Genomic DNA, 25,276 nt, shown 5'->3' on the forward strand with positions numbered 1-25,276 from the left:
GTGAGAGAGAGCGAGATAGAGAGCGAGAGAGTGCAAGAGAGTGCGAGAGAGAGAGTGAAAGAGTGAGCGTGCGCGAGAGAGAAAGAATGTGCACCAATAGGATCTACAGTTGAAGTCGGAAGTTTACATGCACTTAGGTTGGAGTCATTAAAACTAGTTTTTCAACCACTCCATAAATGTCTTGTTTACAAACTATAGTTTTGTCAAGTCGGTTAGGACATCTACTTCGTGCATGACACAAGTAATTTTTCCAACATTAGTTTACAGACAGATTATTTCACTTATAATTCACTGTATCACAATTCCAGTGGGTCAAAAGTTTACATACACTAAGTTGACTGTGCCTTTAAACAGCTTGGAAAATTCCAGAAAATGATGTCATGGCTTTAGAAGCTTCTGATAGGCAAATTGACATAATTTGAGTCAATTGGAGGTGTACCTGTGGATGTATTTCAAGGCCTACCTTCAAACTCAGTGCCTCTATGCTTGACATCATGGAAAAAGTCAAGACCTCAGAAAAAAAATCATTAGATCTCCACAAGTCTGGTTCATCCTTGGGCGCAATTTCCAAATGCCTGAAGGTACCACATTCATCTGTACAAACAATAGAACGCAAGCATAACCACCATGGGGCCACGCAACCGTCATACCTCTCCTAGAGATGAATGTACGTTGGTGCGAAAAGTGCAAATCAATCCCAGAACAACAGCAAAGGACCTCTTGAAGATGCTGGAGGAAACAGGTACAAAAGTATCTATATCCACAGTAAAACGAGTCCTATATCGACATAACCTGAAAGGCCGCTCAACAAGGAATAAGCCACTGCTCCAAAACTGCCATAAAAAACCCAGACTACGGTTTGCAACTGCACATGGGGACAAAGATTGTACTTTTTGGAGAAATGTCTCTGGTCTGATGAAACAAAAATAGAACTCTTTGGCCATAATGACCATTGTTATGTTTGGAGGAAAAAGGGGGTGATTTGCAAGCAGAAGAACACCATCCCAACCGTGAAGCACGGGGGTGACAGCATCATGTTGTCGGGGGGCTTTGCTACAGGAGGGACTGGTGCACTTCACAAAATAGATGGCTTCATGAGGAAGGAAAATTATGTGGATATCATGAAGTAACATTTCAAGATATCATTCAGGAAGTTAAAGCTTGGTCGCAAATGGGTCTTCCAAATGGACAATGACCCCAAGCATACTTCCAAAGTTGTGGCAAAATGGCTTAAGGACAACAAAGTCAAGGAATTGGAATGGCCATCACAAAGCCCTGACCTCAATTCTATAGAAAATTTGTATATGCAGAACTGAAAAAGTGTGTGCGAGCAAGGAGGCCTACAAACCTGACTCAGTTACACCAGCTCTGTCAGGAAGAATGGGCCAAAATTCACCCAACTTATTGTGGGAAGCTTGTGGAAGGCTACCCGAAACGTTTGACCCAAGTTAAACAATTTAAAGGCAATGCTGCCAAATACTAATTGAGTGTATGTAAACTTCTGACCCACTGGGAATGTGATGAAAGAAATAGAAGCTGAAATAAATAATTCTCTCTACTATTATTCTGACATTTCACATTCTTAAAATAAAGTGGTGATCCTAACATACCTAAGACAGGAAATTCTTACTGGGATTAAATGTCAGGAATTGTGAAAAACTGAGTTTAAAAGTATTTGGCTAAGGTGTATGTAAACTTCCGACTTCAACTGTACATTGTCAAATGGACACATTTCATACAGATGCATTATGGACTCCTCTTTCTCCCTCTTTGCTTCTCCCAGTCTACCTCGCACTCTCCTGCTTCTTTCCCCTGTACTAATGAGTGGTAAAGGGGGTGTCAGCTGCAACATTTGAGGCGACCCACAGCCACAAGCTTCCAATCTTTAGACAGCCTATCCAGCGGCAGGGCTGTAAATGACCAGGTCTCCACGTGGAATACACCTGACATTTGCCCATTCCCCTGGTGTGCATGTGTGCGACACGGGTGACCATGGTTTGTAGGAACTGTGATTTGTAGGGGCCGTGATTTGTGGGGATGGTGGTTTGTGGGGACCCGGGTCAGATGGGCAGATCTAATTAAAGGTGTATTTGGTGGGACGGAAGGTTGTGTGTGTGTGTGTACTAATGAGGCATCGTTGGGCCCCTGTTGACACCTGCCAAAGTCTTTATTTTGACATGCTGTCTGAAGTGTGTGTGTGTGTGTGTGTGTGTGTACGCCCACCTGTGTGTGAGTGTGCAATACATATTTGTCGGTGAGTTTGATGTGCTGGAGCGAGTGTGTGTGCGCGCATGCTTTTGTGCCAATGTGCATGCCTGTGTGCATCTGTCTTACCTGTTTGTCGGAGAGTGTGTAGATGTGCTGCATGTCCGGGGAGAAGAGCAGGTCTCGGAGGATGGGGCTGAAGCCATCACTCACAACCAGGTTCTCATAGAGCAGAGCAGGATGTGTGGGACTTACTGAGTTAACCAGGATCTAGACAGAGACACAGAAAGATGGTAGGTTACATACTTGTCCTGTGTTGCTCAGTTGGGTAGTTTTGCTCGTGCAACCCCAAAGATGAATTCCCACTAGGGTCACATAAAATGTATGCACTCACTGAACTATACGTTGCTTTGGATAAAAGACAGATGGGGATGGATTATTGTGAGAACAAAAGTCAAATATATGCCCCTTAGGAGATCTATGGTCCTTTGTGATTTGTTAAAAGTGTATCACTTTTGATAACTACACTATACCAGAGGTTATATATGGACAGGAGTGATTCCTCACCAAACCCAGACAAAGAAAGATCATGATTTTGGGGAATTTTACAAAATGTAATCCATAGAATGGTCCTTTGGAGGAAGGATGGTTGACATATAATTGACATTTGTATCATACATTTGGTCATTGTAAAAAAAGGCCTGGGTAAGGCCAAAATGTCATAAATAGAAAAGTATTCACACCCCTTGACTTGTTCCACATTTTGTTAAGTTACAGCCTGAATTTAAAATGGATGAAATTGTCCAAAATSTTGGTCACTGGCCTACACATAATACTGCATAATGTCAAAGTGATATTATGTTTTTTCATTTTTTTTTTTTTAAAGAAATTAATCCAAATGGAAAGTTGAAATGTCTTAAGTCAATACATATCCAACCCCTTTGTTATGGCAAGCCTAAATATATTCAGGAATAAATAATAGTGCAATAATAGTGTTTTTGAATGACTACCTCATCTCTGTACCCCACACATACAAGTACCTGTAAGGTCCCACAGTCAAGCAGTGAATTTCAAACACATGAGTTCGGATTGGTCTGCCATGTATTATGCTTCTGTCTATAACATCTGCTGCATAGTATGCGTAGATAACTCTTTCTATCGCTGCTTTTTTTTTTAATAGCTTTTTTTTAAGCCATGGAGAACTTCAAAAGTGATGCTACTGCTCAACAACAACGCTGCCCTGAATTTAGCAGGCGCTATTGACAATGATCACTGGGAAAAAGTTGTGATGGACTACTTTCTGCACACGGTCAGTGTGAACCAGAGTAAACTTGATGCAACGGGCCAAACAAGCTGTACAAACAAAACTGAAAAATATGTGCATTGCTAGTTATAGCCTAATGTTAGCTAGCTAGCTAACATTGAACATAGTTGGTTAGCTTTAGCTACCTGCAGATTCATACTACAGTATTTCATGCATGGTGGCTAGCTATGACAATGTGTTCGTATTGTAGTAGTATTGGTTGGGATTATGGTTCATTGTTTAGCTAGCTAACTACATGTCTAAACAAAAGACTCCAATTCAGCAGAGGATTACATGACCCATCAAGTTAGCCTGGTGTGTCTGGGGGTGATTACGGCCACCTATTGTATTTCATAAACATGTATACATGTCTAGATAATAGTGACCCGTCCACTTAGCTAGATGTGGCTGGATATAGCATTTCTTTCACATGACCCATGAATTTAGACAAGTGTGTCTGGGTAAGCATCATCTAACAATGATAAAATATTTTTATCCAGACACTTTCTATTATTGATATTGCTACTATACAAATATGCAAGTAATCATTTCACTGTACCGTTTACACCTGTATCCTGTGCATGTGACAAATAAAGAACATGCACCAAAGTCAGATTAGGATATAGGCAAAGGAAGTGTATTTTTACCTTGAGTTTTTCCTTATTGTAGGCTACTACTTTCACCACGTTTAGTCTTGAAATCTTTGGTTGTTTACTACACTACCATATTCCCTCTGTTTAGTACATGACCTCACATGTGAATCCATAAACAGATGGGTGGGGCTAAGGTTTAAGAGGGAGTGAACGGTGCTGAATAGGTTTAGACAAAGAAGAGCTCTCCAGTAGGTGTACCAAAATATTCGAGGGCCATTTTCGCAATAGTGGCGTTACAAGTTTATCAACTTTCAAAGCAGAATTACTTTCCCATTGTTCCTCAACTGCAGTGGTTCCTCCTGTAAAAGTTGTGTCATACTGCAGAACACCTTGTGTCCTGCCGCAGAAGTCTATGGCACGTTATTGAATTGTCAGCCATTGTTGCCATTAATGCCAGTTAGCGCTAGTTTGACCACCAGAGGGCATCTTTGAGATTTGACAGTCTTCAATATTGGCTGTATTAGAACATTTTAAAGCTTTTTTTGTAAGAACATAGTACATGGGATTGATTTTAAGAAATTTAGTTATGGCTGCAATCCCGTTAACGGGATACGTGTCATCAACAACCGCTGAATAGCATAGCGCTACATTCAATAAATATTACTAAAAATATTTAAATTCATGAAATCACAAGTGCAATATAGGAAAACACAGCTTAGCCTTTTGTTAATCCACCTGTCGTGTCAGATTTTGAAATGATGCTTTACAGCGAAAGCATCTGATGATCTTCAGATGTTTTCACTCACGAGACTCCCAGTTAGACAACAAATGTTCCTTTTGTTCCATAAAGATAATTTTTATATCCAAAATACCTCAAGTTTGTTTGGTGCGTTATGTTCAGAAATCCACAGGAAAGAGCGGTCACGACAACGCAGACGAAAATTCCATATAGTTTCCTTAATGTCCACAGAAACATGTCAAACGTTTTTTATAATCAATCCTCAGGTTGTTTTTAAAATAAATAAAATAAAAAATATATCAACCGCAAATGTCTTTCACAGTAGGAGAGGGATAAACAATGGCTGTCCAAACTCTGTTGCGCGAGCAAAACTCATGCGACCACTTGAGATGTTATCGTTCTGGCTCATTTTTCAAAATAAAAGCCTGAAACTATGTCTGAAGACTGTTGACACCTTGAGGAAGCGATAGGAAAAGGAATCTGGTTAATATCCATTTAAATCCAGCAAAGGGAGGCTATGGAACATGGAGTTTTCAAAATAGAAGCCACTTCCTGTTTGGATTTTCCTCAGGGTTTCGCCTGCAATATCAGTTATGTTATACTCACAGACAATATTTTGACAGTTTTGGAAACTTTAGAGTGTTTTCTATCCAATACTAATAATAATATGCATATATTAGCAACTGAGACTGAGGAGCTGGCCGTTTACAATGGGCACCTTTTCATCCAAGCTACTCAATACTGCCCCTGCAGCCATAAAAAGTTAATTCATTTGATTAATATTATGGTGTTTCTATTCCAAGAAAAACAAAAAATTCAACCATCAGGGCTTCCGTTGGGAAAAAATGGTGCTGTACAACTTGACCGGTCGGGAGTCGTCTACAATATTAAGAGCATAACATTTACACACCCTAATAGTAGTCTAACCAATACCCAAACGGAGATTCAGTGAAAAAAAAAATCTCATTCATTTATCAAGACCAGTACCCCTGCTTGTCTCTGAAATAGTTGACCCCGGGTGGGTAAACTATTGTTTCAAAATCAATTGCTTCTAAATTCAATATGCTTTAAATGACACAACGTCACAAATAATTGAACACATACAATTCTCAAATTCAAACGCTTAACTATTTAATAATTTATGGGGGTGTGCCATGCGGCCGTACCTAACGGGGAAAGGGAGTGTGCCATGCGGCTGTGCCTAACGGGGAAAGGGAGTGTGCCATGCGGCTGTGGCTAACGGGGAAAGGGAGTGTGCCATGCGGCTGTGCCTGACGGGGAAAGGGAGTGTGCCATGCGGCTGTGCCTGACGGGGAAAGGGGGGATGGAGCCGGTCGGGCGCAACCCAGGCGACATGGAGATGCGGGGATCCGAGTTCGGGCAAGAGCTGAAGCCACCCTCCTGACCCTCCTGCCCAGAACCCCGCGCAGAGAGAAGGGAAAAGTCAAATAAAAGGTTAAATAAAAATAAATAAGACCTACTTTTAACAGCACATTACTCAACACTAGTGAGACTCATGTCACCTACGGTAGACCTACAGTATATCTAAAAAATATTTTTTCCAATGACTTGATTCTCCGCCAATAATTACATTTAGAGGATTGAAGGATTTTAAATTAACATCTAAGGGGCATTTTTTGTTATTCTCACAGATCAGATTTGCCCTAAGGGGCTTTTATTTAATTATAATGCAGGGTTAATAAAAATAATAATAATAATTGCTTTGTTTAAAAAATGGAGATATTTTGGAGAGGGAGAGAAACCAAAAGCCCACCGTGCCTATTTTTTGGACAAGAACATCCCATCCGGCCAAACACTCCCCTAACCCAGAAGACGCTGGGCCAATTGCGTGTCGCCTCATGGGTCTCCCGGTCATGGCTGGCATGGGATGTACAACGTGCTTGTATCAGAGCAGCGCTGTCTTGACCTCTGAATGCTGTCTTTTAACCCTTCCACTTGCTTCTTCCATAAATTTTGAAAGAGTATTTTCCAGTAAGCATAATCAGTGCACTAACTCCCCCTTGTGCTGGTCTGGAGCAGTGACGCAGGGCACCGTACTAAACCACAAATTACCCCTAAAACCCGCAGCATAATCTCTAAACTTTTTGTTGAGCAACCACTATGACATTTTTTTTTTTTAGCTCTGAGTCTCTACAGTACTTTATACAATGTAAAAAACGATTTCAAATTTTGCAACAGAAGACCGAATCGAATCACATATTTTCAAGTAACTGCATCATGCTATGGGTATGCTTGTAATTGGTAAGGACTGGTGAGTTTTTCAAGATAAAAAACAAACGGAATGGAGCTAAGCATAGGCAAAATCCTGGAGCAAAACCTGGTTCAGTCTGCTTTCCACCAGACACTGGGATATAAATTCACCTTTCAGCAGGACAATAACCTAAAACACAAGGCATAAACTACACTGGAGTTGCTTATCAAGAAGACAGTAAATATTCGTGAGTGACGGAGTTACAGTTTTGACTTAAATCTACTTGAAAATCTATGGCAAGACCTGAAAATGGTTGTATAGCAATGATCAACAACCAATTTGACAGAACTTGAATAATGTTTTAAGGAATAAATGGGCAAATGTTGCATAATCCAGGTGTGGAAAGCTCTTAGAGACTTACCCAGAAAGACTCAAAGTTGTAATCGCTGCCAAAAGTACTTCTACAAAGTATTGACTGTGTGAACAGTTATGTAAATGAGATATTTAGGTATTTTCAATGAATTTGCAAACATTTCTAAAAACATTTTGTTCACTTTGGCATTATGGGGTATTGTGTGTACGTAGATGTTTTTTTAATCAATTTAGAAATAAGGATGAAACAAAATATGGGGCAGTGCATTCGGGAAGTATTCAGATCCCTTGACTTTTTCCACATTTTGTTACGTTACAGCCTTATTCTAAAATGGATTCAATAGTTTTTTCCCCTCATCAATCTATACACAATATCATAATGACAAAGCAAAAACTGTTTTTTAGAACATGTTGCTAATTTATATTGAAAAAAAAKCCTGATATATTGCATTTACATAAGTATTTTGACCATTTACTCAGTACTTTGCTGAAGCACCTTTGGCAGCGATTACAGCCTCGAGTCTTCTTGGGTGTGATGACGCTACAAGCTTGGCAAACCTGTATTTAGCGAGTTTCTCCCATTCTTTTCTGCAGATCCTCTCAAGCTCTGTCCGATTGGATGGGGAGCGTCACTGCACAGCTGTTTTCAGGTCTCTCCAGAGATGTTAGATCGGGTTCAAGTCCTGGCTTTGGCTGGGCCACTCAAGGACATGCAGAGACTTGTTCCCAAGCCACTCCTGCGTTGTCTTGGCTGTATGCTTAGGGTCGTTGTCCTGTTGGAAGGCGAAAATTAGCCCCAGTCGGAGATCATGAGTGCTCTGAAGCAGGTTTTCATCAAGGATCTCTTTGTACTTTGTGCCGTTCATCTTTCCCATGATCCTGACTAGTCTCTCAATCCCTGCCGATGAAAAAATCACAACAGCATGATGCTTCACCATAGGGATGATGTTATACCTCCTTCAGACGTGACACTTGGCATTCAGGCCGAAGAGTTCAATCTTGTTTTCATCAGCCTAGAGAATCTTGTTTCTCATGGTCAGAGTCCTTTAGGTACCTTTTGGCAAACTCCAAGCGGGCTGCAATGTGCCTTTTACTGAAGAGTGGCTTCCGTCTGGCCACTACCATAAAGACCTGAATGGTGGAGTGCGGCAGAGATGGTTGTCTTTCTGGAAGGTTCTCCCATCTCCACAGAGGAACTCTAGAGCTCTGTCAGAGTGACCATCGTCACGTCCTTGACCGAGGCCCTTCTACCTCGATTGCTCAGTTTGGCTGGGCGGCCAGCTCTAGGAAGTGTCTTGGTGGTTCCAAACTTGTTCCATTTAAGAATGATGGAAGCCTCTGTGTTCTTGGGGACCTTCAATGCTGCATACATTTTTTTGGTACCCTTCCCCAGTTCTGTGCCCCGACACATTGTGTCTCGGAGACAATTCCTTCGACCTCATGGCTTGGTTTTTGCTCTGACAAACTGCACATTCAACTGTGGGACTGTATATAGACAGGTGTGTGCCTTTCCAAATCATGTCCATTCAATTGAATTTAACACAGGTGGACTCCAATCAAGTTGCAGAAACATCTCAAGGATGATCAATTGAAACTGGATGCACCTGAGCTCAAATTCAAATCTGATTACAAAGGGTCTGAATACTTACGCAAATCAGCAATTTCTGTTTTTTATTTTTAATAAATTTGCAAACATTTCTAAAAATCTGTTTTCACTTTGTCATTATGGGGTGTTGTGTAGATTGATTAAGATTTTTGTTGTATTTAATCCATTTTAGAATAAGGCTGTAACATAACAAAATGTGGAAAAAGGGGGCTGAATATTTTCCGAATGCACTGTATACCGTATGTCAACAGCCCTTCCTCGTCGCACATCATTTTTTTCTGAAATAAATTCTTAACAAATGTTTGTAATACTATATTGACAGTAAACGTAGCAATTAAATTAGACAAGGGGACACAATTCCCACCTTTTTCATTGTCAATAACTCCATATTGCTCATATTCTTGCTGAAGGTTGTTGGCAAGATCACTGGTTAATACCACAAAATCAACCTAATCTGCTAAATAATGCTGATAACTATATTGAAAATAGTTTTCAGAGAATAAATTATTAAAAAAATGTAGGTTCATTATAATTTTTTACACACTGTCTATCTGGTGTTATTTATTTAAAATGTAGACGGTGGTATTTTTAAGGCAAATGACCAAGGGAGCTAAGGAAGGAGAGAGATAGCGAGCAAGAGAATGGGAGGGCAAGGGGGGGTGAGAGACTAAAGGAGGGAGGGAGGAAAAGGGTGAGTTTGAAACATAAGTAACATTTGGCTAATTGAATTAAGCCAAGCTATTCTCCTGAGCAGACAGAGGGAATCTAATAATCAAGGTTTTGGTGAGGAGAGAGACACATTTAACATGGTGTGTAGGTTTCTACCAGGGCAGGGAGACCATCGATACAATAGCCTGCATGCAACCAGGAGACGGTCGATAATTATCACGACAGTTTTTCCATTGTGTCTTTCTGACTTTGAGTGTCTGTTGGTTTCAGGGAATATGTAAGGGGGAGCATAAGCTCAGTGGTTTCAATTGAAAATAACTTGATAATTGTAGAGAAAGGAAGAGAAGGATACTGAGAGGCAGAGGCTCCCTGTCTACAAATAGTGTATGTGACACTGAGCTATCTATAAATTAATCCCATCTTCACCCTCATTGTTAACTCCCTTCAAACACACCTGGTAGGACTAGATAAACACAAGACATTGGCATATTGATAAGCACAGAGGGAGTGATAAGGCACCTGCTGTCAGTATTGATTGAAAGCTGCCAGAGTGAATGCATCAAAATCAACTCACCCCTGTCATATGACATGCATACTGTGGCGCTATTGGAGAAGACTTAGGGGTGTGCCTCAATAGTCTTAACTGGTCCCCTCTTCTCGTCTACTTTCCGTCATCTGATTCAAACTTCCAAAAACCTTGAAAAATGTACAGTTTATCTTTAAGTGAGCGCTTAGCCATTCAATATTTTAAAACCTAATTGTTTTAGGAGTATGGACAGCAGGTATAATTTCTGCATTTGACATGCCTTTTTAGCCAATGAATGTGACTGAGCTTGCATCCTAAATGGCACCCTATTCCATACATAGTGTACTACTGTTGACCAGAGCCCTATGGGTGTAGGTCAAAAGTAGTCCACTATATAGGGTACCATTTTGGATAAAAATTCTCCCTCTAGCCTATGAGTCATCCATTGTGCCTTCATCCAGAGAAGTCCCTATGTAGTGCACAACTTTGACAAGGGTTCAGAGTGTACTATTTATGGAATAGGGTGTCATTGAGGATGCGGGCCAGCTTTCCATGACAGGTTCCTGTATATTTAAACACCACCTACCTACAGTACAACACACTACTGAGACAACTGGTAGACTGTATGCGTGTGTGTGTGTCCTCAGTCTTTGCTATGGGGCTGCTGACAGTCTGGTTCTCTGTATGTGTTCGTTTCGGGAGCTGCATGGCATCCCAAACTTCTTTGATGTTACAACAGGAGGTGGGGAAGTTAGCTAGTTCAGGAACCACAGAGAAACCACACACACACCTAATACACTTGTGCACACACATTTGTCCAATCCCCTGCAATCCCCTCTCCTGCTCCCCTGACTGGAGCACAGTCTTGACATAACTGGGTCTCTCCATGCATAATAGCAGCTCAGGCACGTTCCACCCTTTGATGTTACAAGGGGGGAGATGAAGTGGAGATGTGGCACGTCCCGCTCTGAGAGGAACAATGGAGACCGAAGGAGGAGAGGAAGAAAGGAGTGAATGGGAGAGTGGTGGTAATTCCAGTCCCCGAAGGGAGACAAGGAAATGAGACAAGGAAAGGGAGGTGATGGAAGGAGGCCACGGCAGAGCATTCGGACACAGCCCATGTGGAAACACAGCCCATGTGGAAACACAGTGGTTTCAGGAATGAAACTGAACCGGCGAGGGAAGGAGGTCGGGAAAGAGGGAGATAGTTAAAAAATGAAAATATTTTGTCTCACATCGCTCTCTCCCTTTCACCATCTCTCAACTCTGTTCATTTACCATCACTCAGTCACGTCCTCTCTCTAAGTGATGAACTCAAAGACAATTGAATTACTAGCATCCAGTCTCGCTCCGAGCTTCGTGGAACTCCAGTAGACGCATCACTCACTGAGGTGGCAGAACACTGAGCCATTACAGCCCTTGCAAAAGGGGGGTGGGACTCAATTTACTGGTGAGTCAGAATAGTAGACTACACAAGGTGCAATTTTGAAATATGTTTTTTGCATCAGCAGTTTCTCTCTGATAATCACTAAATTACCCCATTTCAGCAAAAAAAAGATTGGTAAGTTAGTCTAGAGGCCAACTATCTAACTTGCAGTAGCCCTAATCATGGTCGCATTGATTTTGTTAGTCACTCTCACTCAGAAATCATATTAAAAACTGCAAAAATGTCTCTCCACCCTGTGGCAAAATGTGTAGAATTGCAGCAAATTAGCTGTAAAACTTAATTTTCTCTCAGTGAGCAACTCCGGCCCCTCATGAGTTCAGATTTTTTTGTGGCCACCACCCCCATCGAAGCGGTAGGTTAACAGGAAATGTAGCTTGTGACGCAGCTTTTACTGGCCGAAATAAGTCTCTCACACACGCGCACACACACACCTAGGATCACTTTAGTATGGCTGAGTGGCTAGAAGCAAAGACTAAAGACCAGAGGCATCACTACAGATGAACAACCTCTACGGTCCCACTTCTCTCAAACAGTACACACACACACACACGTAATATGTAGTTCAGACGCCATGATCCCGCCAAAACACCTCAGACACAAACAGTGGGACAGACAGAGTGTTACGGATGCAAGTATTCTGTGTGTATCCTGTGTGTATTTCTTTTCTCTCCTTCTCCCCTACTCACAGGTGACCATCATCATTCCCCAATCAGTCATCAATTAGTCGCTAATCAGAAGACACCTGCTCCTTTTCCCTTACCCAATCACAGTCCCTTGGTTTAAAACCCCTGTCAGTTGTTTTCTCAACAGCTCGATCTCTTTGTGGAGCTCAATCTCTCTGTAAATGCCATATGTTGTAGATCTCTTGTGTGGTTTAGGATACATGTCACTTTGTTCCTACCTGTGAGTATTGTTTTTTGTTATGGTGTTTGAGTGTTTCTTTGATAGTGGGAAAAGGGGGTAACCAGACAGTTCGCCCATGGGCATACACTACCCGTAGGTAAACTTTGTTAAATACACTAGTTAAAACTGGGCGGACCACCCACTGTATTTTTGGTTAGTTAGTTGGGTCCAGCTCAGCCCCTTTTCCTGCCCCCCCATTACCGTGTGTTTACTAATAAACCCTGAGTTTGACGGTAGATTTAAGTTGTCGCGGTTATTTGTTCTCACTGTTACGTTTTCACTATTGTGAGTTGTGTTACGGGTCCCATTACCATCCCCCCCAGACTGTCGGGCCAAAGGGATTCGTAACACAGAGCTTTACTGACAATGAAGAGAGAACACAAACACAGTCTTAAGGTCTGTGAAGCGACCAAAAGTCAACATCCTCTTTTCTCTCCTCTCACATGCTTGTTCAGAGGCTTCTCATGTGTAGTCCGGCTACTCCTGTGCCAGCCATAAACCAACGCTTCATCAATCAAACAAAATACTATTACGTTGGCAATGCAACATCTTATCATTCCATTAAAGCCTTTTCAATTCAATGGAATTTACTTGTGGATATGAACATGGGAGGGAGTAATACAATGACTCAGTCCATAGCTGCTTGATGTGAGTCTCAGCTGTGTATAGTTTATACTAGGCATCTGTCTAAAGAGAGAGAGAAAGGTTTTACAGAGTGCTCACTGTACATCAAAAAGGTTCTCTCTTATCTATACCCAACACCGTGTGGAGAGGGTGATTGCGCACACACACGTGATCACAAACACACACAATCTCTTTATTCATATATATGGCCGTGGCCTTTTACATCCGGTGCGGGTAAAAACTACAGTATTAATCCCAAATCCACAGCAACATGGCTTGGGCCAGGCTCTTAAAGGAGCCACAGTAACATGACTAGGGCCCTGAAAGGCACCACATACACACACATTGGACGTATTCATTTTCACATCTCTCAGGTTTAGTCAGCTGTCTGTCTCAAGACAAGCACATCCCGGTGGGCGCGTGCACACACAAGGCCCTCTCCACCGCCGAAGCGGCAATACTAACCGTTTTGGCAGCAAATTATGACTATCCTTCAACATTATGGCTTTTACTCCGCATGATCCCCGTAAACACCTCTCCATCCCCCTCTCCCACCTTCCTTTGCATCTCTCCCTTGCTCCCTCGGAAATGAAATGCCGCCGCCGTTAAGTATGTGTAGTGAGTCTTTCGACGCAGTGCATTTCAACTTGCAATGATAGCTAAATCACACTAACTCAATCATCGACATGCATGCTGCACACACACAGAACAAACAGATAGGGAAAGAGAGAGAGTTGAATTGAGAGAGAAAGAGATGGGTAGAGAGAGAGAGAGAGATAGGTAGAGAGGCGAGGGAAAGAGATGGAAAGAGATAGAGAAAAAGATGGGAGAGAGAGAAAGATTTACAATGCATAATTTCAGAGCGCAACCAAAAGGAATTCCAGCACACAGACAGAATATAGGTTCCAAACTGGTGCACGTTCAATATTAAGGAAAAAGAACACCGGTGGGTGCTATGCTAGCAGCAAATGGGTGCAATGCCATGCAAACTGGCTTAGAAATCAAATATTATTTGTCACATGCGCTGAATACTACAGGTGTAGACCTTACAGTGTAATGTCTACTTTCAAGCCCTCAACAATGCAGCTTTAAGAAAAAAGGTGTTAAGTAAAAAAGAAAAGTAAAAAATTACAAATAAAAGTAACAAGTAATTAAAGAGCAGCAGTAAAATAACAATAGCAAAGATATATACAGGGGGTACCGGTACAGAGTCAATGTGCGGGGGCACAGGTCAGTCGAGGTAATATGTACATGTAGGTAGAGTTAAAGTGCATAGATAAGAAACAGAGAGTATCAGCAGCGTAAAGTAGAGGGGGGGCGCAATGCAAATAGTCTGGGTAGCCATTTGATTAGCTGTTCAGGAGTCTTATGGCTTGGGGGTAAAAGCTGTTAAGAAGCCTTTTGGACCTACACTTGGCGCTACGGTACCGCTTGACGTGTGGAAGCAGAGAGAACAGTCTGTGACTAGGGTGTCTGGAGTCTGGAGTCTATTTTTAGGGCCTTTTTTTGACATTGCCTGGTATAGAGGTCCTGGATGGCAGGAAGCTTGGCCCCAGTGATGCACTACCCTCTGTAGTGCCTTGCGGTCAGAGGCCGAGCAGTTGCCATACCATGCAGTGATGCAACCAGTCAGGATGCTCTAGATCAGGAGTGGGCAACTCCAGTCCTCGGGGGCCTGATTGGTGTCACACTTTTTCTCCATCCCTAGCAAACACAGCTGATTAATCAAATTGCAATTTAAACTGAAGTTCATGATTAGGTGATTATTGGAGTCAGGTGTGTTAGCTGGGGCAAAACTGAATCAGGCTCCTGAGCACTGGAATTGCCCACCCCTGCTTTAGACGGTACAGCTGTAGAACCTTGTGAGGATCTGAAGACCAATGCCAAATCTGTTCAGTCTCCTGAGGAGGAATAGGCTTTGTTGTGCCCTCTTCACGACTGTCTTGGTTTGTTTCCACCATAATAGTTTGTTGGTGATGTGGACGCCAAGGAACTTGAAGCTCTCAACCAGCTCCACTACAGCCTTGTCGATGAGAATGGGGGTGTGCTCGGTCCTCATTTTCCTGTAGTCTACAATCCTCTCCTTTGTCTTGATCACGTTGAGGGAGAGGATGTTATTCTGGCACCACACGGCCAGGTCTCTGACCTCCTCCCTATAGGCTGTCTCATCATTGTCGGTGATCAGGCCTACCACTGTTGTCTCATCAACAAACCTAATGGTGTTGGAGATGTGCCTGGCCATGCAGTCATGAGTGATGAGGGGACAGAGCACGCACCCCTCCTAAGCACGCACCCCTGAGGTGCCCAAGTGTTGAGGATCAGCATGGCGAATGTGTTACCTACCCTTACCACCTGGGGGCGGCACGTCAGGAAGTCCAGGATCCAGTTGCAGAGGGAGGCATTCAGTCCCAGGGTCCTTAGCTTAGTGATGAGCTTTGAGGGCACTATGGTGTCGAAAGCTGAGCTGTAGTCTATGAATTGCATTCTCACATAGATGTCCCTTTTGTCCAGGTGTGAAAGGCAGTGTGGAGTGCAATAGAGACTGCATCATCTGTGGATCTGTTGGGGTGGTATGCAAATTGGAGTGGGTCTAGAGTTTCTGGGATAATGGTGTAGATGTGAGCCATGACCAGCCTTTCAAAGCACTACAGACGTGAGCGCTACGAGTCAGTAGTCATTTAGGCAGGTTACCTTAGCGTTATTGGTCACAAGGATAATGGTGGTCTGCTTGAAACATGTTGGTATTACAGACTCCGAAAGGGAGAGGTTGAAAATGTCAGTGAAGACACTTGCCAGTAGGTCAGCGCACGCTCGGAGTACACGTCCTGGTAATCAGTCTGGCCCCGCGGCCTTGTGAATGTTGACTTGTTTAAAGGTCTTATTCACATCTGCTGTGGAGAGCATGATCACACAGTCGTCCGGAACAGCTGGTGCTCTCATGCATGTTGCAGTGTTACTTGCCTCGAAGCGAGCAAATAAGTAATGTAGCTTGTCTCGTAGGCTCGTGTCACTAGTCAGCTCTCAGCTGTGCTTCCCTTTGTAGTCTGTAATCGTTTGCAAGCCCTGCCACATCCAACGAGCATCAGAGCCGGTGTAGTACGATTCGATCTTAGTCCTGTATTGATGCTTTGCCTGTTTGATGGTTCATCGGAGGGCATAGCGGGATTTCTTATATGCTTCTGGGTTGGAGTCCCGCTCCTTGAAAGCGGCTGCTCTAACCTTTAGCTCAGTGCGGATGTTGCCTGTAATCCATGGCTTCTGGTTGGGGTATGTACGTACAGTCACTGTGGGGACGACGTCATCGATACATTTATTGATGAAGCCAGTGACTGATTGGTGTACTCCTCAATGCCATCGGAAGAATCCCAGAGCATATTCCAGTCTGTGCTAGGAAAACAGTCCTGTAGTTTAGCATCTGCTTCATCTGACCACTTTTTTATTGACCGAGTCACTTGTGCTTCCTGCTTTAGTTTTTGCTTGTAAGCAGTAATCAGGAGGATATAATTATGGTCAGATTTGCCAAATGGAGGGCGAGGGAGAGCTTTGTACGCATCTCTGTGTGTGGAGTAAAGGTGGTCTAGAGTTTTTTACGGGATGGTAACGAGACCCGTAACATAACTCATGCAAAGTATAATAGTGAAAACGTAACAGTGAGAACAAAAAAACACTGACAACTAAATTACCGTCAAACACTCATGGTTTATTTGTAAACACACGGTAATGGGGAGCAGAGAAAAGGGGCAGAGCTGGACCCAAGGAAAGAAATAATAAGCATTCAAAAACACCCCTAAGCTTGTCTACCTGCTTCAACAATAGCTAGCTAACTAACCAAAAATACAGAGGGTGGTCCGCCCAGTTCGAACTAGTGTTCTTAGACAAAGTATTCCTACGGGTAGTGTATGCCCATGGGCAACTTGTCTTGGTACCCCCTTTTCCCACCATCAAATAAACAGTCAAACACCATAACAAAAACAATACTCACAGGATAACGGACAAAGTGACATGTAGTTGCTAAAACAAATGAGAGATCTACAGAGAGATGGCATGACAGAGAGATTGAGCTCCAGAGAAAATAACTGAATGGGTTTTTAAACCAAGGGAAAGGAGATGTGATTGGCTAATGGAAACAGGAGGAGATGTGTCTTCTGATTGGGGAATGATGATTGCCACCTGTGAGGGGAGAAGGAGAGAAAGGAAATACACATACAGGATACCTGTATCCGTAACATTGCACATTTAACATGCTGCTAGAAATTAGGTAAAACGGATTTAAGTTTCCCTGCATTAAAGTCCCCGGCCACTAGGAGCGCCGCCTCTGGGTGAGTGTTTTCCTGTTTGCTTATGGCAGAATACAGCACATTGACCGCGGTCTTAGTGCCAGCATCGGTCTGTGGTGGTACACGGACTGCTACGAAGAATATAGACGTAAACACTCTTGTAAAGAGTGGTAAATGGTGTGGTCTACAGCTTTACCTCAGGCGAGCAAAACCTCAAGACTTAATTAGATTTTGCGCACCAGCTGTTGTTTACAAATATACATAGACCCTCACCCCTGGTCTTACCGGAGGCGGCTGTTCTAGCTTGCCGATGCAGCGTAAACCCCGCCAGCTGTATGTTATTCATGTCATCGTTCAGCCACGACTCGGTGAAACATAAGATATTACTCTTTTTAATGTCCCATTGGTAGGATATACATGATCGTAGTTTGTCTATTTTATTATCCAATGATTGTACGTTGGCTATTAGGACCGATGTTAAAGGCAGATTACCCACTCCACGTCGGATCCTTACAAAGCACCCCGACCTACGTCACCGATAGCAATAACTCTTTCTCCTGAGAATTACGGGGATGAGGGCCTTGTCGGGTGTCTGAAGTAAATCCTTTCGCGTCCGACTCATTAAAGAAAAAATCTTCTTCCAGTACAAGGTGAGTAATCTAGAAGCTATTTTTGGTAATAAGAAACAGTGGCAGAAACACTATGTACAAAGTAAGTTACAAATAACGCAAAAAAACACACAATAGCACAATCGGTTAGGGGACCGTAAAACGCCAGCCATCAGCTCCGACGCCACTATCATGTGGATGCTATGCTAGCAGCTAGGCTGGCTGGGCTACCATAGAGAACCAGTGGGGGCTATGCTAGCTGGTCTGGATGCTAGACTAAACGCCAGCTAGGCTATGTGGCCTTATCAGAGTCAGGAAAGCGAAACCATAGATTGGGCAGAGCCGCAGAGGCATCGAGGGGCGACAGATGATACACCACTAGTTACATTGGCACCATTAGACACACACAAACACACACACAAGACAACACAGTAGCACCACTCGCTAAGTGTGTTATTGGATTCATGAATGTCTAGCCCACACACTTTCCATAGGCAATGAATAGAAATATATTAAAATAGACTGGAATGGATATTACCTAGATCAGTAATGACACATTCATAAACAAGTGTTTCTGGATGGGAGCATAGAGTAAGATTGGTACAATCTAGATCAGTATTAACTGAGGGGCTGCTATAGAAGTACATATAATTAATGTATCTCAATGGGGTCTACTCTCTGTGGCTTCCTCAGGGAGTGGGGTGTGTGGGGATTACATGGCCACTGTTGTGCCTAATAGCTCTAAGAGAAGCAGAATGGCATACACACTTTTCCCAGGAATTCTGATGAATGCAGAGGAAAATCAGAAGGGTGGACTGAAAAAGAAGAGAAGAGGAACAGGAGGAAAAAGGAACGGGAGAAGAATCCAACATTGTTTACCACTGCATGTGTTGTGTGCTCAGCGTTGTACTCTTGTTTTGATCAACTCTGTCACCAGACCATACCAAGTCAACCCCAAGTGGGCCAAGCCATTCCAAAACCACAGCTCATTCCAAAACCAACTCTCTCTCCCTGCTCAGTCTTCTCTCCCCTCCATGCCGCTTTCTTCCCTTCTCTCCCTGCTCAGTCTTTTCTCCCCTCCATGCCGCTTTCTTCCCTTCTCTCCCTGCTCAGTCTTTTCTCCCCTCCATGCCGCTTTTTTCCCTTCTCTCCCTGCTCAGTCTTTTCTCCCCTCCATGCCGCTTTCTTCCCTTCTCTCCCTGCTCAGTCTTTTCTCCCCTCCATGCCACTTTCTTCCCTTCTCTCCCTGTCCTTTGTTTTGCTCTCATTCACTCCCTTGACTCCCCAATACATTTTTCCCTCATTCCCACTCCCTCGACTACCCAATAAATCTTTCCCTCTTTTCCACTCCCCAATAAATATTTCCCCGACTCCCCAATGCATTTTTCCCTCTTTCCCACTCCCTCGACTCCCCAATAAATCTCTCCCCGACTCCCCAATACATTTTCCCTCTTTCCCACTCCCTCGACTCCCCAATAAAATCTTTCCTGACTCCCCAATACATTTTTCCCTCTTTCCCACTCCCTCGACTCCCCAATAAATCTTTCCCTCTTTCCCACTCCCTCGACTCTCCAACAAATCTTTCCCTCCCCCAGTCTTCCAGAAACACGGGAGAATAATCCCGACCAGTACGAAAATCACAGCCACAGAAAACCGAGAGCGAGAGAGAGAGAGCGAGAGAGAAGCAGAGACAGCAAAAGAGAAGCAGAGACAGCGAGAGACAGTGAGAGACAGCGAGAGAGAGAGAGAGAGAGAGAGTTAGAGAGGTAGAGATGAGAGAAGATGAGAGTTAGAGAGAATGAGAGAGAGATGACCAGCGCGAGAGAGAGAGAGACAGCGAGAGACAGTGAGGACATGCGGAGAGAGAGAGAGACAGCGAGAGAGAGAGGAGGGGAAAAATAACGAGAGCAGCCAAAACGGAAAGAGAGGTCAATAACTTTGTGAGGCGTGTTCTGTCTTGACTAGAGGCAAGAGGATTCAGAAAGACTAGACAGCGTGGGTTTCCTAACTTAGACCCAAAACACCCAGCAGCCACCACAACAATATCAATGTGTTACGAGCCTTTTTATAAATAACGTTTTTTTGTATACAATGGGAAGCTACAATGGGAAGCTAGTGCTCAAAATTATAGTATTTTAATATAGAATGTAATACAAACCAAAACATTTAAATGGTAACACGATGAGGAAAGCAATAGGATTTATATGGGGTTTTATAATGTGGTTTTGGTAAAGTAATATTATATGGTGTGCTATAACTTTGTGCTGCGTGTATGTGTTTGTGTGTCTATGTTGAACCCATTTACCTCCATCCACCAACCTACCTACGATATTATCTCTGAAACACACACACTCTTGCCCTAACTCTTCGTACCTCCTAGCTCAAGGTGTGGTTCCTGCTATAGAAGGAGAGAAAGGCCAAGGGGGTGAAGGAGAAGTGTGTGCACAACATTCTACCCACAATGTGTGTGTGCTCAACAAATCACTTGGTGTGTGTATGTGCATGCACGCATCGTGTGTGGTGTGTGCAGACTCAGCAAGGGAAGGTGTAGGCAGTAGTAGGCTGGGCCAGTTTGGGGGTGTATCGTTTCCCAGATGATTCTGACTGGGTTGGCATTTACCCCGGAATGGATCACAGAAAACAATGGAGGAGGCACATTCCTGACATGATCACCCTAAACCAGCCCTTCATGGAATTTACGGTGTGTGTGTGTGTGTGTGTGTGTGTGTGTGTGTGTGTGTGTGTGTGTGTGTGTGTGTGTGTGTGTGTGTGTGTGTGTGTGTGTGACAGAGAGAGTGTGAAAGCGTGAGAGATAAACAGGGAGAACGGGAGATAGCGAAAGAGAGAGATAAGGAATTCTAAATAAGAAATTTGAGCCCACCTGAACCTAAAGGTCAATTTTACTGTATATGTTTGCTCAGTCCAGAAAGCTTAATATGATTCCTTATGTAAGAGGTGATAGCAAGAGTGATAGCATGGACGGATAAAGAGCCCATAGGAAGATCATCACTCGACACCAAGATAAACCACAGCGAAAGCATCCACCAACATGGGAATTAGTTCTATTAATGAGGATGTAGTAATGTATACTGACACACACACACTTGTCATTGCTACGTCCTCAATAATATAACTTAATTTTTTATTTAACATTTATTTAACTAGGCAAGTCAGTTCAGAACAAATTCTGATTTACAATGACGGCCTTCCCCGGCCAAACCTGAACGACGCTGGGCCAATTGTGCGCTGCCCTATGGGACTCCCAATCACGTCCGGTTGTGACACAGCCTGGAATCGAACCAGTGTCTGTAGTGATGCCTCTAGCACTGAGATGCAGTGCCTTAAACCGCTTTGCCACTTGGGAGCCCCAAATTACCATCAGAGTATGTGTGTCTGCTTCATTTGTCCTTCCTTTTCACCCGTCTTACATAAGCAGTGTAAATATGTTCCAGTCTGGGAGACTGTCTATATAAATAGACCCAATATGAACCAYTAAGCTACACTGACATGTCTTTAGTCCACTCAGCTCATGGTCTTYAAGACAATGCTGTGTTAACAAGAGATCTTGAGTAGCACAAGGGAAACACACACACACACATACCCTTACACACACAAACACACTGCTCACATCAATGATTGAACAAGGGTGTAGACATTCACATGTGTTATGTGAGATGGTGTTCTAAAATTTGAAAATGGGAGTCAATGATGTGACTTCCTGTGTCTGCCAGTCAGCATTTGTTTGCTGTGTATGTCAGCATCATTTTAGATACATTATCTCATAATAAGTCATGTTAATAATACTGTGTGGGTGTCAGTCACACATCTGCTAAATGCCACCATGTTAGACAGACAGGCGGACACATAGACAGATGGACACACACAGACGGACAGACACAGTAACGGACACACACACTGCTCACGTCAACGATTGCACAAGGGAGGAAAAAAATCAAAACGTTTATTGTTGCTTGTTCTTTTGTTGTGACATTTTATGCACATAGAATGTAAACATGTTTTTTTTTAACAGTAGTTACAGAGCAAGAATAAAGTAGTTTGATACTTTGATATACATTACATCTAGATAGATAGTACTGATACATTATACATAGTGTTTTCAGTCAGAACTATTATAGAACATGAGCTTTTAAACCCACCCCTCAGCAACTCTCAGTCCATCCCACCTATCTCCGTAAACCCACCCCTCAGCAACTCTCAGTCCATCCCACCTATCTCCATAAACCCACCCCTCAGCAACTCTCAGTCCATCCCACCTATCTCCATAAACCACCCCTCAGCAACTCTCAGTCCATCCCACCTATCTCCATAAACCCACCCCTCAGCAACTCTCAGTCCATCCACTATCTCCCGTAAACCCACCCCTCAGCTAATCTCAGTCCATCCCCCTATCTCATAAACCACCCCTCAGCAACTCTCAGTCCATCCCACCTATCTCCGTAACCCCCCTCAGCTACTCTCAGTCCATCCCTATCTCCATAAACCCACCCTCATCGCAACTCTCAGTCCATCCACCTATCTCAAAAACCCACCCTCAGCTACTCTCAGTCCATCCCACTATCTCTAAACCACCCTCAGCACTCTCAGTCCATCCCACCTATCTCGTAAACCCACCCCTCAGCTACTCTCAGTCCATCCACCTATCTCGTAAACCATCCCTCAGCTACTCTCAGTCCATCCCACCTATCTCAAAAACCACACCCTCAGCTACTCTCAGTCCATCCACCTATCTCAGTAACCCCACCCCTCAGCTACTCTCAGTCCATCCCACTATCTCCGTAAACCCACCCCTCAGCTACTCTCAGTCCATCCCACCTATCTCCGTAAACCACCCCTCAGCAACCTCTCAGTCCATCCCACTATCTCCATAAACCACCCTCAGTACTCTCAGTCCTCCACCTATCTCCATAACCACCTCAGCTACTCTCAGTCCATCCCACCTATCTCCATAAACCCACCCCTCAGTACTCTCAGTCCATCCCACTATCTCCATAAACCCACCCTCAGCTACTCTCAGTCCATCCCACCTATCTCCGAAACCCACCCCTCAGCTACTCTCAGTCCATCCCACCTATCTCCGTAAACCCACCCTCAGCACTCTCAGTCCATCCCACCTATCTCCATAAACCCACCCTCAGCTACTCTCAGTCCATCCCACCTATCTCCATAAACCCACCCTCAGCTACTCTCAGTCATCCCACCTATCTCCGTAACCCACCCCTCAGCAACGCAGTCCATCCCACCTATCTCCGTAAACCCACCCACCTCCACTCTCAGTCCATCCCACCTATCTCCATAAACCCCCCCTCAGCAACTCTCAGTCCATCCCACCTATCTCCATAAAACCCACCCCTCAGCAACTCCAGTCCATCCCACCTATCTCCATACCCACCCTCAGCTACTCTCAGTCCATCCCACCTATCTCCGTAAACCCACCCCTCAGTACTCTCAGTTCATCCCACCTATCTCCATAAACCCACCCCTCAGCACTCTCAGTCCATCCCACACTATCTCCATAAACCACCCCACTCAAATACTCTCATCCATCCCACCTATTCCATAAACCCACCCCTCAAATACTCTCAGTCCATCCCACCTATCTCCATAAACCCACCCCTCAGCTACTCTCAGTCCATCCCACCCATCTCCAATGCCCCCATGCACAAAGCGAGGTCCATAAAATAATGGTTTGTCAAGATCGTTGCAGAAGAACTTGACTGGCCTGCACTAGACCCCGGAACCGACCACACCCACGTCGAACACGTTTGGGATGAATTGGAACGCCGACTACGAAGTCCCCGCAGCAATGTTCCAACATCTAGTGGAAAGCGTAGAAAAAGACCAGGAAGGGAAGCGCTACTAAGGTACACAATAGTAAATTTGGTAGACAGAAGGTGCTCTTTGGTAAAAGGGTAAATTGTAATCAAAAAGAAGGAGGACCAAGCCACTCTTCATATAATTAATTAAATGCCTTTATTAGTAAATGTCAAAGAAACAAAGTTTTAAAATCTGACGCGTTTCGGCTGCATGGCCTTCGTCAGGGAGTGAGGCTTTCCACATCTAGTGGATCTCCGTAAACCCACCCCTCCCTCCACATCTATGGATTCCGTAAACCCTCCCTCCACATATAGTGGATCTCCGTAAACCTCCACCTCCCTCCACATCTAAGTGATCTCCGTAACCCCCCTCCCCTCCACATCTAGTGGATCTCCGTAAACCCACCCTCCCCTCCACACTAGTGGGGATTCCGTAACCCCCCCACCCTCAATCTAGTGATCTCACGTTAAACCCACCCCTCCCCTCCACATCTAGTGGAAAGCCTTCCTAGGAAAGTGAAGACTGTTATAGCAGCAACAGAGGGACCAACTCCATATTAACACCCTTGATTTTGGAATGAGATTTTCGGCAAGCAGGTGTCCACATACATTAAGTGTATTTGCAAACTGTATGGCGTCTTGGTCAACATGTTGGTCCTCAAGTAAAACTGATTAAAAAAAGAAACGTGTGCCAATTTTGGTCTTTAACCCCCTAAGGTCGAGGTCCGCGCCCCGGTGGAAATCAAATTAGCACTTCCGCATCTGCGTTGAAAGGTGACAGAGCTAGAGCGGTGTTTGTCAGATGATGAGACATCCCAAAAATTGGTCTTCTCACAAAGTCGTCTGTAGTGTCCGAATGGTTTGGCCTACAAACGATTATGACCCCTCTGGAAAAATTAGACTCCCACAACCATCTTGGGACTCGTCTGAAGTCGGTACAGCCGATCTGCCAACATCTGTCTGTAGTGTCCAAACAGTTTGGGCTACACACTAATATGGGACCCGTTTCAGGAAACTAGGCATATGTCGCAGGTCACTATTTCACAGGAGAGCCATTTGAATGTATTTTATTTAGATTTTGATAAAACGTGAACTTTCATGTGCCTTAATAACAGACTTGTATGCCATCTGTAAATAAGAAAAAAAAATGTTTTAATTGCGAGCCTAGTTGGTTTAGCCCCATAAAAAGACAGCAATCCTCCCGCTAGCCGTGATTGGCTGAGATAATGAGTGGGTTGGACATGCCGAGAGATTCGTTTGGATTGGTCTGCCATATAGCTTCTGCCTATTTTAGCTGGTCAGTATGTGTAGGTAATCTTGTCTTACATGGCTTTAAAAAAAAATGTATCACGAAGTAG

The 25,276-nt window shown here is 43.8% G+C and overlaps 1 protein-coding gene across 1 annotated transcript in view; it reads right to left on the bottom strand.

The window, feature by feature from the left end:
- The window catches only part of LOC111970443 (plexin-A1-like), a 443,296-nt gene that overhangs the window by 255,698 nt on the left and 162,322 nt on the right, over positions 1-25,276 (bottom strand). The window contains exon 5 of the mRNA XM_023997171.3: positions 2,335-2,475. Coding sequence (XP_023852939.1) covers positions 2,335-2,475 — 141 coding nt within the window. The remainder of the gene's footprint in view (positions 1-2,334; positions 2,476-25,276) is intronic.

Source organism: Salvelinus sp. IW2-2015, linkage group LG11, assembly GCF_002910315.2.
Source record: "Salvelinus sp. IW2-2015 linkage group LG11, ASM291031v2, whole genome shotgun sequence".
NCBI lineage: Eukaryota > Metazoa > Chordata > Actinopteri > Salmoniformes > Salmonidae > Salvelinus > Salvelinus sp. IW2-2015.